The sequence below is a fragment of the Entelurus aequoreus genome, linkage group LG10 (assembly GCF_033978785.1).
Source record: "Entelurus aequoreus isolate RoL-2023_Sb linkage group LG10, RoL_Eaeq_v1.1, whole genome shotgun sequence".
NCBI classification, from domain to species: Eukaryota; Metazoa; Chordata; class Actinopteri; order Syngnathiformes; family Syngnathidae; genus Entelurus; species Entelurus aequoreus.
This window is the reverse complement of record NC_084740.1, coordinates 21732031-21750203: the sequence shown is the minus strand read 5'-3', so window position 1 is coordinate 21750203 and position 18173 is coordinate 21732031. Positions and strand designations below refer to the sequence as shown.

Genomic DNA, 18173 nt, shown 5'->3' with positions numbered 1-18173 from the left:
TAGTAGGCTGTTTTCACCCGTTTCAGCTTTCATGGCAAGTCCTACTTCAGTGTTTCCAGCCCAGTTCTTAGGATTTAGAGGTCTATTGTTACCAGGCAGTGAGTGTCAATAAACGTCTCATGGCTCCACTCTAAATCAGGATGGATTAATGCAGTCAGCGCGCTCATAAAAACAACTGCTGACCAAAACAGAAAAAAACTAAACTTTATTTATAATGACATTTAAGGTTGTCCTCTACTTTATGGTTGTTTTCCTGTTTTATTTTTAGAAGCTGAATCTGCTCATACGCCCACACATGAAAAAACCCAGAGAGTAAGAGTAGAACTCTAGACTGAAAGAATGCAAATGTATTTGTGTTTACAGACACCTCACAATGCACTCTACCAAGTGTTGGGTGCGGAATCATCTGGCCCTTTGGCCAATGCAAAATACCACAAACTAACTTAAGCAGCCGAAAGACATCACACAAAAAATCCCAGACCTTTTGTTTTAAGCTATGTCTACACTAAGCCAGATAACCCCTTAAAGGAATAATTATTTAGCCTAAGCCCCGTTTCAGCCACACTAAACCAGCGTTTTAAGGTTCCCCTCCTCGGACAATTTTTTACACAGGTAAGTGCGCTGTCTATTTCTTGAATCTCCGGCTCTTAGCGGAGATGTAAAAATGAATTTCAATTTAAACTCAAGTGTGCCAAATTATATAGTCAGGTATTGATCGTTTTTACAAACTGAGTCCGGAGAGGAAGTGACGCCATAAAGAACGCGTCACAGCCAGCTTCATAATAAAGCAGTTTCGTAACTCGGAGCTAACCACTGGAAAGATGGAGGCGAGTCATCCAGACATGCCCGTGTTTCTCCTTCCTCTACATGATTTCCACAATGGCTTTCTAAGAGAAAGCCATTGCAGCTATTTGGGATACAACACTTCTCAGTCGACAAAATAACTTTCCAATGTCCGGGTCAGCTGTGATTCTACTTACCGAAAAACTTTGTCCATTTGTCGAAGGAGAGACAACGAGAATGCGGGCTTCCGTGGATGTGATAAAAAAGGTAGCGTGTGCTTTGTATTACCTGGCCGTCGAGTGACGACTACGGAAAACATCGAATGCATTTGGACTGGCAAAGCAGACTGTATCAGTTATTGTCCGCCATGTATGTCGTGGACTCAACGTCTAGGTCCAGAGTATATAAAGTCACCAAAAAGGAATGGACAACGAAGGTGAAGGCAAAAGAGTGAGGAGTGTCCTGACCAGATATCTAGATCTTGAGATTGACTGATGTAAAATGTTATTTATCACATTGTGTACTTTTACATGTCCAATAAAGATTTGATTAATGTATGATGTCTCAGGTGTGATTTACTACAATAGGGCCCCACAGCATACTAGATTCCAGTTAATTGAAATACCACAACACTGGATATTGTTCAGATAAGTTACATTTAAGAACTTGCACACAAAGCAACACTGGAGGTGACTGTGACGTGCGCATTTTCTGCGCATGCGAACTAGGTCGCCTGGCGCCGGACGGGGAGGGGGTCTTATTGGTGGCATTGTTGTGTGTGGACATGGATAAGGTTAGGTGGGATTTACCCTGGATAACCTTATCCAGCTTAGTGTAAACAGGGGCTTAGTCTGCTAGCGAAAGCACAAAGGTTTCTTACTTTTTACTGGCCTCACACACATCAACGATGTTGGAGAAGAGGTGGTGGTGTTCCGTCTTGGTCATGGCGTCGCTGAGCTCCGTGGAGTTCTTGAACATGCGAATCAGGATCTCAAGACTGTGGAGGTAGGAGTGCTCTGAGGAGATCACCTCAAAGATGGCCTAAAGGGAAAGAAGACAGTATAATGGAGCAAACCGAATAGAGTAAAGTAGGGGTGCACAACAAAAATGTTTTCACATCAGAATCACATCCTTATTCACCCCGTCTCTAAATTGATTCATACATTTCAAAAATCGATTAAAAAAGAATATATATATACAGTACAGGCCAAAACTTTGGACACACCTTCTCATTCAATGTGTTTTCTTTATTTTCATGACTATTTGCATTGTAGATTGTCACTGAAGGCATCAAAACTATGAACGAACACATGTTCTTCATCAACGGCACAGCAGTGGAGATGGTAAGCAGCACCAAGTTCCTGGGGGTGCTGATAACTGACAATATGACCTGGTCCCTACACACCGGAGCTCTTGTAAAAAGAGCTCGGCAGCGCATGTACTTTTGGCGTGGGATGAAAAGAGCACAGCTCCATCCCCCTGTTCTCAGTACATTCTACAGAGGCACTATAGAGAGCAACTGCATCTCTGTCTGGACTGGAGCCTGCAGTGCCTCAGACTGGAAGTCTCTGCAGAGAGTGGTGAGGACAGTGGAAAAGATCATCAGGACTCCTCTTCCTCCGGTCCGCGAAATCGCGAAAAGCCGCTAACTGACCAGGGCTCAGAAAATCTGTAGAGACTCCTCCCACCCCCACCAAGGACCGTTTTCACTGCTGGACTCTAGAAAGAGGTTCCGCAGCCTCCGTAGCAGAACGTCCAGGTTCTATAACAGCTTCTTGGGCGGTATAGCTCGGTTGGTAGAGTGGCCGTGCCATCAACCTGAGGGTTGCAGGTTCGATTCCCGCTTCCGCCATCCTAGTCACTGCCGTTGTGTCCTTGGGCAAGACACTTTACCCACCTGCTCTCAGTGCCACCCACACTGGTTTAAATGTAACTTAGATATTGGGTTTTCACTATGTAAAGCGCTTTGAGTCACTAGAGAAAAGCGCTATATAAATATAATTCACTTCACTTCACTTCACTTCTTCCCTCAGGCCGTAAGACTCTTGAACGCATCATAATAATCCCCTCAATTCCCCCCAAAAAGTCTAAGTCTCTAAGTCTATGTGGAGTTATGTACTTAACAAAAAAAGGTGAAATAACTGAAAAACATGTGCTATATTCTAGTTTCTTCAAAATAACCGCCCTTTGCTCTGATTACTGCTTTGCACACTCTTGGCATTCTCTCCATGAGCTTCAAGAGGTAGTCACCTGAAATGGTTTTCACTTCACAGGTGTGCTTGACGCTCATGGAGAGAATGCCAAGAGTGTGCAAAGCAGTAATCAGCGCAAAGGGTGGCCATTTTGAAGAAACTAGAATATAAAACATGTTATTTCACCTTTTTTTGTTAAGTACATAACTCCACATGTGTTCATTCATAGTTTTGATGTGACAATCTACAATGTAAATAGTCATGAAAATAAAGAAAACACATTGAATGAGAAGGTATGTCCAAACGTTTGGCCTGTACTGTGCATTTATAAGAATCGATAAAAATTAAAAATTAAAACATTTTTAGGCCATCTCCATGCAACCAGGAACTTTTCCAATCTGTAACCTGTTTTGAAAACAGTTTTATTATAATTATGTTACCAAATAATAAATCGGTTTTGAATCGAGAATCAATTCTAGATCGAATTTGTCACCTCAGATTAATGTCTTAGGTGCCGAAAGAGTTACGCCCCAAGACTAAAGACTAGTATATAGTCTATAATCTACTAGTATATAGTCTATAATCTTCATACATTGTCAATCATAATATTGTTCCTAACAATGGCTCTAAAGTAGAACAGAAAAAAATAAATAAATAAATAAAAAATAAAAACATTTTTAGGCCATCTCCATGCAACCAGGAACTTTTCCAATCTGTAAGCTGTTTTGAAAACAGTTTTATTATAATTATGTTACCAAATAATAAATCGGTTTTGAATCGAGAATCAATTCTAAATCGAATTTGTCACCTCAGATTAATGTCTTAGGTGCCGAAAGAGTTACGCCCCAAGACTAAAGACTAGTATATAGTCTATAATCTACTAGTATATAGTCTATAATCTTCATACATTGTCAATCATAATATTGTTCCTAACAATGGCTCTAAAGTAGAACAGAAAAAAATGTCCTTTGCTCTAAAGATAAGACCCAACATGAAATAGCCATCCTTTATTGCCTTTTCTACTGGTCTTGCAGGGCTTAAGTGATAATAAATCATACCTCTTGTCTTTTACGTTCTTCCTGACTCATCCGATCAAACAGACCGCTTTTCTTGACCTGGAAGGAAGGAAGCAGAAAAAAAAAGCTTCAGTCAGTAAAACAATGTTGACATGACTTTGCAGGGGTTCCCTATAAGTGTTTGTTGTGGGTGTGTCTGTTGTCCCAGCATAGGAGTACTTAACATACCACACTCTACAGGACAGCTGCAACAAAATGGCAAAAGAGGGTATTACTTGCATGGTATGACGTCAAAGTAGAAATCGGGGAGCTTGTTTCGTATCGTTTGGCTGTGAGCACTGAGGGGGATAAGATCGAAACCAAGCAATCTGTTGGTGAACTGCGAAGTGAGACTAAATGATTCCATCTGTCATAAGTGAAGTGAAGTGAAGTGAATTATATTTATATAGCGCTTTTTCTCTAGTGACTCAAAGCGCTTTACATAGTGAAACCCAATATCTAAGTTACATTTAAACCAGTGTGGGTGGCACTGGGAGCAGGTGGGTAAAGTGTCTTGCCCAAGGACACAACGGCAGTGACTAGGATGGCGGAAGCGGGGATCGAACCTGCAACCCTCAAGTTGCTGGCACGGCCACTCTACCAATGCACTCTATACCGCCTATATATAAAGATGGTAATCCCCAATTAAAAGTGTGCCTAAAACTTGTGCCGTACAATATTAAACAGCTAATGCAGACGACCACGTTAAGCATGCGAGGAAACGCCCTACGAGACTATTCCTCCTGCTGGAACTACACCAGGGAAGTCATACTGTCAACATCACTAGAATCTGGCCTGAAGCCCAAATAGGAACAAACAAAGCTACAAAAAAAAAAATCAAACATGCAAATCTCTCTTTTAATTATTGCATAGCAGGCTCAACTACGGCATTGTTCGTAAGGTCATTAGAAAACATGACTGCACATCATAATGGCAGCTACACTTTACATCTTAAACATCTAAATAAATGATTTGGGAATGTCCGGCGGGCCAGATTGAAAAGCTTAACGGGCCGCATGCGGTCCCCGGGCCTTAATTTGCCCAGGTCTGTGTTAGACCTTACCTAAAACCCTGAAAACTCAAGACAAAAGTCAAATGACAGGAAAGTACTCCAGGGAGGAGCAAGAACGAAGGCAACTTGTAATTCTGGTTTGTGGCTTCTTTGGTGTAGCTTATTTTCTTGTCTGAACAGGACAATGACCGCTTAATAGCATCAAAATTAGCTTTTAATTATTTACGGCCTGACTGGCATACGTTGGCCAGAACTAATTTTGCATCAGTACCGGATGTTATTTGTTTCCTTTCATTTACAGTTGATGTTACTCTCATCTTTCAGTTCCTCTATCTTTTCCTTTGCATATTTTATCACAACACAACATGTAAACAACCTATTTAGAACCCCAGGGAATAAACAATGCCCTCCTAGGGAATGCAACTATTTTACCCCATTCCAATCCCTAAGTACATTATGCAACTGAGGCGCGACCACACTTGTACTACGTATCATGCATAACTGGAGTCTGTCAAATAAGAGAGAGCCTGCAAACGCACATGAGACCTAGCGGTGGTCCCAAAAGAGGTCTGGCCCACTTGTCTGCCTCCCTGTAAAGAGGTGCCGAGCACACCGAGGGACGGTGGGAGGCAGGCACGCTGTGGACTGTGACCCAACTGGATATAACAGCATTCCAAGCACTGTATACAGTATGATGAAAACACAGAGTGAACATTCCAAGCATTGTATACTGTATGATGGAAACACAGAGTGTGAACCTAGAAAAGAGTGAAGCAGGAAGGAAGTAAGCACAACTACAGAACAATTAATTGTGGAAGAAGTCCACTTTGTCAGCTGAGGTGAGCATGGCTGTCAAAGTCAAAGTGAAACGCCATCCATAAATTGATTAACGTGGACCCCGACTTATTCGGGTGTTACCATTTAGTGGTCAATTGTAATCATACTTGCCAACCCTCCCGAGTTTTCCGGGAGACTCCCGAATTTCAGCGCCTCTCCCGAAAACCTCCCGGGACAAATATTCTCTCGAAAATCTCCCCATTTCCAGCCGGAGCTGGAGGCCACGCCCCCTCCAGCTCCATGTGGACCTGAGTGACGTGTCGACAGCCTGTTTTCACGTCTGCTTTCCCACGATATAATCAGCGTGCCTGCCCAATCACGTTATAACATCTACGGCTTTTAGAGAGTGCACAACTGCGCACACAACAAGGAGACGAAGCAGAAGAACGAGGAAGATACAGCCATGGCGACGCCGACGACGAGTAAGATGAAGAAATACGCTTGTAAGTTCCAAAACGAATGGAAACAAGAATTTCAGTTTATCCAGGACAGTTCGAAGGGGAAGGGGTATGCTGCCTGTAAATTTTGTAGAACAGACTTCTCCATTTAACACGGTGGCCGAACAGATGTACTCACCATGAACGGTCAGCGAAGCCCAAGGTGGCGGCAGCGCAGCACCGGTCCCAGCCCAGTATTATGGGCCAACTCGCTAAATGGAGACCCAAGGGTGTAACTTATGCCGAGACAAAGATGGCTATGCTGATACCTTGAAGCAACATCTCGTTCTCGTTTGCGGATGTCTTCAACAAATCCGTGAAGGATATGTTCCCGGATTCAGAGATTGCTCGCCAGTATGCAAATGGAAGAACAAAAGCTACTCAAATAGTGAAAGGTAAGTGTTGTTTTTTTTTTTTTTAGTAAGCAGCAAACTGTGCTTTTGGCTGCAAAGCATTGCACTTTCAAGTACAACAATGAGTAGATGAGTGTTATGTGTGTGTATATGTGTAAATAAATGAACACTGAAATTCAAGTATTTGTTTTATTAATATATATATATATATATATATATATAATAAAATAAATATATTTATATAGCTAGAATTCACTGAAAGTCAAGTATTTCTTTTATTTATACATATATATATATATATATATATGTATATATATATATATATATATATATATATATATATATATATATATATATATATATATACATATATATATATAATAAAATGAATGTATATATATAGCTAGAATTCACTGAAAGTCAAGTATTTCTTATACACACATATATATATATATATATATATATATATATATATATATATATATATATATATATATATATATATATATATATATATATATATATATATATATATATATATGAAATACTTGACTTTTGGTGAATTCTAGCTGTAAATATACTCCTCCCCTCTTAACCACGCCCCCAACCCCACACCCCCCCACCTCCCCATGTCCCGAATTCGGAGGTCTCAAGGTTGGCAAGTATGATTGTACTGTACTGTGCAATCTACTTAGAAAAGTTTCAATCAATCAATCAATCCATCCAGTCATTTTATATCACTTGTCCCTCTCGGGTTGGCTGAAGCCTATCCCAGCTGCGTTGGGACGGGAGGCAGGGTACACCCTGGACAAGTCCAAAGTGAAATGTGTTCATGGAAACATTTTTGCAGCATGATTATGGAGTTTGATCGTATGATATCTTGCTTTCTCTTACATACAGTACAGGCCAAAAGTTAGGACACACCTTCTCATTCATGTGTTCATTTTCTTTATTTTCATGACTATTTACATTGTAGATTGTCAAATCAAAACTATAAATGAACACATGTGGAGTTATGTACTTAACAAAAAAAGGTGAAATAACTGAAAACATGTTTTATATTCTTGTTCCTTCAAAATAGCCACCCTTTGCTCTGATTACTGCTTTAGACACTGTTGGCATTCTCTCCATGAGCTTCAAGAGGTAGTCACCTGAAATGGTTTTCACTTCACAGTAGGGTTGTACGGTATACCGGTATTAGTATAGTACCGTGATACTAATGAATCATATTCGTTACGATACCGCCCCTGGGAAGTACCGGTCCCGCACCCCCCGGCGTCAAAATGTAAACAAACGCCATCGGTGGATCTATGCCTGACATCCACTGTAATGATACCAAGTACAATAGTGTATCTAGTCGATACTACTATGATTACGTCAATATTTTTTGGCATCACATCTTCTTTCGTTTTTTTTACATTCATATTATGTTTATAAACTGAGAAAATATGTCCCTGGACACATGAGGACTTTGTATGATCCTGTAACGAATTGGTATCGGATTGATACCCAAATTTGTGGTATCAATTACATTGTAGATTGTCAAATCAAAACTATAAATGAACACATGTGGAGTTATGTACTTAACAAAAAAAGGTGAAATAACTGAAAACATGTTTTATATTCTTGTTCCTTCAAAATAGCCACCCTTTGCTCTGATTACTGCTTTAGACACTGTTGGCATTCTCTCCATGAGCTTCAAGAGGTAGTCACCTGAAATGGTTTTCACTTCACAGTAGGGTTGTACGGTATACCGGTATTAGTATAGTACCGTGATACTAATGAATCATATTCGTTACGATACCGCCCCTGGGAAGTACCGGTCCCGCACCCCCCGGCGTCAAAATGTAAACAAACGCCATCGGTGGATCTATGCCTGACATCCACTGTAATGATACCAAGTACAATAGTGTATCTAGTCGATACTACTATGATTACGTCAATATTTTTTGGCATCACATCTTCTTTCGTTTTTTTTACATTCATATTATGTTTATAAACTCAGAAAATATGTCCCTGGACACATGAGGACTTTGTATGATCCTGTAACGAATTGGTATCGGATTGATACCCAAATTTGTGGTATCATCCAAAACTAATATAAAGTATCAAAGAAGAGAAGAATAAGTGATTATTACATTTTAACAGAAGTGTAGATAGAACATGTTAAAAGAGAAAACAAGCAGATATTAACAGTAAATGAACAAGTAGATTAATAATTCATTTTCTACCACTTGTCCTTAATAATGTAGACAAAATAATAGGTAGATAAATGACACAATATGTTACTGCATACGTCAGCAGACTAATTAGGAGTCTTTGTTTGCAATACCATATCTGTACAATCAATCTACTAAAAGACAAGTTGTCTTGTATGTTCACTATTTTATGTTCCCTAAGATTTGTTGTTAAAACAAAGACAATAATGCCATTTTTTGTGGTCCCCTTTATTTAGAAAAGTAGCGAAAAGTACCAAAAAGTATCGAAATAATTGTGGTACCGGTACCAAATATTGGTATCGGGACAAGACTGCTTCGCAGGTGGGCTTGAAGCTCATGGAGAGAATGCCAAGAGTGTGCAAAGCAGTAATCAGAGCAAAGGGTGGCTACTTTGAAGAAACTAGAATATAAAACAGGTTTTCAGTTATTTCACCTTTTTTTGTTAAGTACATAACTCTTCATGTGTTCATTCATAGTTTTGTTGTGACAATCTACAATGTAAATAGTCCTGAAAATAAAGAAAACACATTGAATGAGGAGAAGGTGTGTCCAAACTGTTGGGCTGTACTGTACAAACAATTATTCCTGGAACTATGACTGCGGAAGAATTAGATAAGATTTTTGGTTTCGAGATTCTTCCACAAATACAATTTGACTTTGTATTTACCCACATTTTAAGGTTAAGGTAATACAAGTTAAGGCTCTATCTCTTAGAATTGATAACAATTATTTGACACATTATATTAAAGCTGGTCATTTTTCTAGGTTTTCTCCAAGCCTTATGTTCTGTGTGAACAGAATGAGAGGTTAAGTTGGAGCTGTTACAATCCAGCTTGTGAGTTAGTATCACAGGCTGTGTGAAAGGCAATATGGGAAATCTGAGACATGGACGTTTGACTTGTTTTTGACCGGAAATCCCCCCCCCCCCCCACCCCCTCCACTTTGCCGTGTTAAAAGCAACTGTGGCTTTCTGACAAGTGGTTGATACGTTACACAGAAGCTGGCGTAGACATTGCAGAGCATCTAATGATCTGTTTTTGCGTGAAGCCGGTTGGCTGCATCATTGGCCCAAAAAAATTCTGGCTCAAGTGTTATGTCCCTAATGTGGCAGTTTTGCAGAATCCCTGCATAAAAGAGACTGTGGAAGTTGTTGAAAGTGCTGGTGTCAGTAATACTTGAGTGTCTGTAATGTCTGACCACGCTTAGCTGGCTCCAGGAGGTCCGTATCGGTCTGTATTGCACCACAATGCTGGTATAGGCCTGGGGTTCTCTGGAATCGGCATCCTCATCCGAATCGTTATGTAAAGCCTTTTCCTGATAGTTCTGGTACAATTCTTCCTCTGTAAAACATTTTTTTAAAGAAGGGGTTGTGGTGAGCAGGAATATGATAGAAAAGGAAAACCCAGTGAGTGAAATGCAATACCTTCGCTGTCAAAGGTCCGCTGAGGGGTCAAAAGGTTCCTCTTTTCAGGAATCTGAAAAAAATCTAAAATTAATTACGGGAGTTGACGTAACTGTATGCAGTGATGGCGTTAACGTGCGCACTTGTGTCTTTTTACACATTGAAATCAGAAAGGATGCAAAATTCCGGAAGTCCGTGCGTCCCCCCGGACGCGGAATTTTTATTGATTTTTTCTCACCGATTATCGCTTTCTGCCGGTGTTTTGTTTTGTTTATATTTGCCAGGTCAAATGATGACTTATACATTTTTAGTCGACTTCAAAATAATGCACTTTCCAGTACAATTTCTTAAATTTTGATCCGCCGTTTTATCGATCGCAAATACTGCATTTGCGGTATTAGGATTCCTGCGTGTTATTGTTTTGGTCATGGCCAGCAATAAAGCCAAGAAGCCAAGCTTCAATGAAAAGTGTCTTCAGGAACAAATGGCTGACTTATGAAGATGGAAAGATGTTTTGTAAACGGGCTAAGAAAAAGAAAACCTTTACGAGCGGGAGCAGTGGTGTTCAAAGATCCAGCCTCACCAGGCACCAAATAACACCCTCCTATTTGGATCCCTACAGTTCCGCTCTTTGGTCGGAATGACGAGGCCGTCGATTTGTTACAACTCTTTATTTATGTTTTCCACAAAGCCAAGCTGACATCCACCATGCTAGTAACACTTCTGAACATGCTAGCGCTCCCTCTCCTAACTTGCCCACTCACTCACCCCACATACCGCCCTTCTTAAAGAGGAACACACAGCTTATGGCCATCACCAAGCCAGACATGAAATTCCAGAGTGCCACTCTATTAAATGACATTGAAACTAACGTGCCAAATTCTAAGTTTGTTGGCATTAAATAAATAAATGATAAATGGGTTATACTTGTATAGCGCTTTTCTACCTTCAAGGTACTCAAAGCGCTTTGACAGTATTTCCACATTCACCCATTCACACACAAATTCATTCACTGATGGCGGGAGCTGCCATGCAAGGCGCTAACCAGCACCCATCAGGAGCAAGGGTGAAGTGTCTTGCCCAAGGACACAACGGACGTGACTAGGATGGTAGAAGGTGGGGATTGAACCCCAGTAACCAGCAACCCTCCGATTGCTGGCACGGCCACTCTACCAACTTCATTATTTGCCATGAAAGTGCAGATGTGGCACTTTTTAAAGGACTGATGATTACATACAGGTGAGAATAATCAATTAATTATCAATGATAATCAATTATCATCATTTCATGACCCAAGCAAAAAACTTTTTACACTTTTATCCTGAAATAAATACACATACAACTTATTAAATGAAAATATAGAAAAAACTACCGGCAGCAGTAAAGTTTAAGTCCATGAAGGAAAGAAGAAAGTGAATGAATGTTTATAACTGAATACATTTACATAAAAATGTGTTTTCTTTTGTTTTATTTTTTTTAATGAACGTTTATGACAACCTTTTTCCTAAACACCATATAGAATGTGAGATATAACAGGATAATGCATACATTTATCATTTGTTTTCAAAATGGTTACAAAAAAGTGGGACCCCAAAAATGTACTGTGGGACCCTATTTTTATGACTTGATAGCGTCCCTGGGACCCCATTTTGATAATTCCTAGAATGAACACTGTATATGAGAACACTCACATGCAAGCTTTGTTACACGTTCATAAACTCTGTTGACCTTTGTCATTGTCAAACCGAGCCACTGTGTGCCAGTCACATGATATCATGTCTTCCAACCAACATGTCCTGGTAAGGCTCTGATACGTGAGGACCACATTACGTAGACTTTATGTTTTTAATAACGCACACAGGTCAGCGAGTGTGTTATTGTTACCTTTATAACACCGTTATCTTTATTGGAGTCAAGATTCGCTCACCTTGCTCTTCCCTGTTCCAGTAGGAGTTTGAGTCCGCGGGCTGTCAGGCTTGGGCGCCCCCGGGCTGGTTGGCTTCACCAGGCAAGGACCGCTAGGGCCGGATGGGGGAGTTTTAGTATCGCCATCTAATCCTTTCATGACAGGCTGGGAAAGCGACTGGGCCTCCAGATCGACTCCGCTGACAACAGCCTTCCTGTAGGATGTACTCCTCAGGCCCCGCCTTAATGCCCCGGGGCTTTCGTTTTCTCCATCTGTGGCCTCGCCGTGGCCCCTTCCCGTGGAAAAGTAGGCCCCTGTCTCGACCATGCTGAGGGTTTTTAATGTCCTCTTGGAAGTGTCCGACCCCAGCAGCCCTGTCAAACATTGGCCTTGTTGCCCGGATGGAGTGGGCTTGCTCTGCCGAGTATCTGAGGCCAAGCCCTTGGGAATAAGCTGCTGGGTCCCCATCTTCAGGGCGGCGGGGCTGTAGGTGCTGAGGACCACGGAGGGACAGGGGGAAAGGGACGGGGAAGAAGAGGAAGAAGAAGTACGCCTGGCGTCTTGTGAGGGTGAGGACTGCCTGGGAGGGCTGTCAGCCGGCGAGGAAGAACGAGGTGTTGGGGGGTCGTCGGAGGTTAGAGAGGGGATGCTGGAAGTGGAGCTGTGGGAAGGAGTCCGTGGAGCTGGAGGACACGGGCTTGATGGCGGCGAGAAGGACAGCTGGAGGTGGTTGTTGTTGTTAGGAGTGTGGGGAACCCCTTCAGGTGAGGACAGGTGGAATGATATCTTGTCTTTAGGCAGGCTCAGACTAAACACCCGAGAAATGAGGGCTTGAGGATCTCTGACACACTCCTCTGGCCAACCATTGCTGTGCTTTTCTCCGTTACGCACTCTTTTGTCCAGCGAGGCCGATCTGCCGCCCTCAAACTTGAATTTAGACAAGGAGAAGCGTCCGTTAGAGATGTGCCCGATGCTAATGCTCCGAACCACCCTGGACTTTTTGGAAGGTTTGTGCAAAACATGCTTCAACACGGCGGTGTTTTTGCCCGGACACGGTGCCGTGACCACCAGCTTCTCCGCCGGTTGGTTCAACGTAAACGCGCACTCTTCAACAGGGAAGTCCGTTGTCGTGACACCGTTGGTGTGGTAGCTACTGGGACGTGGCTTCCGCGAATCCTGCGGGATTTTGCAGTTGTCTGTGCGGCGTTTCCACAAGGGCATGATGTTATTGTTGGACAGGTCCACGTCGTTGCCGAGATCCATGGTGCCTTTAGGTGTCCTCTTTCCCGATCTGCGTCAAACACTGCTTGTCCTGTGGAGAGCCGATCTCAGCCCTAAGGGCAAACAAAGAGAAGAATAACCATCACATGAGAGTTTAGCGGCGTCCGAATTCCCATAGTTTACTCATTAACAGCCTGGCAACAGCTAGATGATAACAATATGTTCAAAAGGAGCAACAACTGGCAGGAAAATTCTTCTTTTGTGGTTGTTTGGTGAAGTGAAATGTCCTCATTAGCAACGGACTGTTAAAAGTTATAACTGTAGGCCTTTGAAACCTTAAAGCACATCATTAAAAAACACTAAATCATCATATCCAATGGGCTAGTACATGCACAAGGCATTAATTAAGAATTTGAATTTTTTTTATAAGAATTTATGCAAAATTTTGATAATATGTGTGTATAATGTATATTACTAGAGCACACTACAGCAAATAAGGGAACTTTTGCAATATATGCAAACTATGTGGCTCTGAAAATGTTACAAAAAGTTTCTGTCAAGTTTAATAATCACAGCCCTTTAGGGTACATTTGGGTCAAGTTGAGTTTGAGTTTATTTGGAACATGCATGCATACAACATCACACATGCATGCATACAACATGATACATCACACATGCATGCATACAACATGATACATCACACATGCATGCATACAACATGATGCATCACACATGCATGCATACAACATGATACATCACACGTGCATAAATACAACATGATACATCACACATGCATGTATACAACATAATATATCACACATGCATGTATACAACATGATACATCACACTTGCATGCATACAACGTGATACATCACACATGCATGCATACAACATGATACATCACACATACATGCATACAACATGACACATCACACATGCATGCATACATGACACATCACACATGCATGCATACAACATGACACATCACACATGCATGCATACAACATGACACATCACACATGCATACAACAAGATGCATCACACATGCATGTATACAACCTGATACATCACACATGCATGCATACAACATGATGCATCACACATGCATGCATACAACATGACACATCACACATACATGCATACAACATGACACATCACACATGCATGCATACAACAAGATGCATCACACATGCATGCATACAACATGATGCATCACACATGCATGCATACAACATGACACATCACACATACATGCATACAACATGACACATCACACATGCATGCATACAACAAGATGCATCACACATGCATGCATACAACATGATACATCACACATGCATGCATATGACATGATACATCACACACACATGCATACAACATGATACATCACACACGCATACATACAACATGATACATCACACATGCATGTATACAACATAATATATCACACATGCATGTATACAACATGATACATCACACTTGCATGCATACAACGTGATACATCACACGTGCATAAATACAACATGATACATCACACATACATGCATACAATATGATACATCACACATGCATGCATACAACATGACACATCACACATGCATGCATACAACATGACACATCACACATGCATGCATACAACATGACACATCACACATGCATACAACAAGATGCATCACACATGCACGCGTACAACCTGATACATCACACATGCATGCATACAACATGATGCATCACACATGCATGCATACAACATGACACATCACACATGCATGCATACAACATGACACATCACACATGCATGCATACAACAAGATGCATCACACATGCATGCATACAACATGATACATCACACATGCATGCATATGACATGATACATCACACACACATGCATACAACATGATACATCACAAACGCATACATACAACATGATACATCACACATGCATGTATACAACATAATATATCACACATGCATGTATACAACATGATACATCACACATGCATGCATACAACATGATACATCACACATACATGTATACAACATGATATATCACACATGCATGTATACTACATGATACATCACACATGCATGCATACAACATGATACATCACACATGCATGCATACAACATGATACATCACACATGCATGCATACAACATGATACATCACACATGCATGCATACAACATGATACATCACACATGCATGCATAAAACATGATGCATCACACATGCATGCATACAACATGACACATCACACATGCATGCATACAACATGACACATCACACATGCATGCATACAACAAGATGCATCACACATGCATGCATACAACATGATACATCACACATGCATGCATATGACATGATACATCACACACACATGCATACAACATGATACATCACACACGCATACATACAACATGATACATCACACATGCATGTATACAACATAATATATCACACATGCATGTATACAACATGATACATCACACATGCATGCATACAACATGATACATCACACATGCATGTATACAACATGATATATCACACATGCATGTATACTACATGATACATCACACATGCATGCATACAACATGATACATCACACATGCATGCATACAACATGATACATCACACATGCATGCATACAACATGATACATCACACATGCATGCATACAACATGATACATCACACATGCATGCATACAACATGATACATCACACATGCATGCATACAACATGATACATCACACATACATGCATACAACATGATACATCACACATGCATGCATACAACATGACACATCACACATGCATGCACACAACATGAAAGATCACACATGCATGCATACAACATGACACATCACACATGCATGCACACAACATGACACATCACACATGCATACAACAAGATGCATCACACATGCATGCATACAACATGATACATCACACATGCATGCATACAACATGATGCATCACACATGCATGCATACAACATGACACATCACACATGCATGCATACAACATGACACATCACACATGCATGCATACAACAAGATGCATCACACATGCATGCATACAACATGATACATCACACATGCATGCATATGACATGATACATCACACACGCATGCATACAACATGATACATCACACATGCATGTATACAACATAATATATTACACATGCATGTATACAACATGATACATCACACATGCATGCATACAACATGATACATCACACATGCATGCATACAACATGATGCATCACAATTTCCAGTCTCTCTATTCAACCTTCAACAAAGGAGTAGGAAAAAGCAGAGCTTATTTAATCCAATCCATTTTCCTTTACATAGCAGTTGCTAAAACTTTTGTTCACTTCCTGTTCTCAATTTATTCACAATATACTCCATATGTAAAATCAATACAATTAAATCAATAAATAATAATTAGTGAAGTAAGTTATATTTCATATGGTGAGATGAGTAAAATGATCTAGAAAATGAATGGATGGATGAGTTGAATTCAGAATGTTTATCATGGTTCTTCTTCTTTGTACATTAAGTTTGAAGAGTTTCTTGAAGTGGATCATATTAGTACATTGTTTATTAATCCATTCCATCATTTAATTCCACATACTGATATACTGAAGGTCTTAAGTGTTGTACGTACGTACGTACGTGTGTTTTAAATTACAGATGATATTTCTCCTCTTTTATTATAAGTCTCCTTTTTTGTTTACACTGTACATAACACGATGGATTAACACCAAGTGTAAACCCTTTTCAACAATGATGTCAACTAAACACTTCTTTCTTAATTACTCTCCATCAAAGAAAGGATTGGACATGCAGGTAATATCTGCAAAGTTGCATATTCACCTGAAGTAGAACTTTGCAGTCAGTGCATCATCTTCCTTGTTTAAATCCAACATCAATTCAGAATCAATTAATAAGATCGAGAGTTAGAACAGCAGATTTGGAGTCAAAGCTGCATCGACAAACAAAACTTTAAAGCGCGTCTCCAGCCAAACTTGTTCCTGGACAGTGTGGACGCGGGGCGGGGCCACAACCACAAAGGACACGCCCACCTCTTCTCTCTTCCGGTTCTCATGCGTTGCGGACCCCCAAGTGGGCACTAAAACGCCACTCCGCCTCAACCCCACATCCTGAATGAGTCCAAATATTCACATTTTTATTTTTTTTCAACAAAATTAGGACTGTTTTTCTTGAAAACGAAACTGGAACGCCGCCCACATGGAAAAAGTTATGCGTTACCGCCCCCGTGTGTCGCATTGACGCAATTGCAATTCATGGAACTATAATAGTTTTTTTCCAATTGCTGACACACAAAAATTAACATTTTTATAAAAGTCTACACACAGTAAACTAAACCACTGCTCAGATTTGCCTAATTTTAATATTAATATTAATAATTAATATTAGGCATAGACTCTGCTTCAAAGTTTTTGTGAAATATTACACACAATGCTTTACACACACCTTCCCATCTTGCACACATTTAAGGATTGTGATACACATTTCTTGCACACATTTATGGATTATGATACACACATTTTGCACACATTTAAGGATTGTGATACACACATCTTGCACACATATAAGGATTGTGATACACACTTAAAAGGATTGTGATACAAACATCTTGCACACGTATAAGGATTGTGGTACACACATCTTGCACACGTGTACGGATTGTGATACACACATCTTTCACACGCATAAGGATTGTGATACACA

At 40.5% G+C, this 18173-nt stretch overlaps 1 protein-coding gene across 1 annotated transcript in view; it reads right to left on the bottom strand.

The window, feature by feature from the left end:
• LOC133658365 (rho guanine nucleotide exchange factor 26-like) overlaps positions 1-17522 on the bottom strand; it is a 76327-nt gene extending 58805 nt beyond the window's left edge. The window contains exons 1-6 of the mRNA XM_062060293.1: positions 17295-17522; positions 12218-13530; positions 10312-10363; positions 10086-10228; positions 4034-4090; positions 1664-1824 (exon numbers count right to left, since the gene is read on the bottom strand). Of these exons, the coding sequence (XP_061916277.1) occupies positions 1664-1824; positions 4034-4090; positions 10086-10228; positions 10312-10363; positions 12218-13459 (1655 nt within the window). The 5' untranslated portion in view covers positions 13460-13530; positions 17295-17522. The remainder of the gene's footprint in view (positions 1-1663; positions 1825-4033; positions 4091-10085; positions 10229-10311; positions 10364-12217; positions 13531-17294) is intronic.
• Positions 17523-18173: the final 651 nt, after the last annotated feature.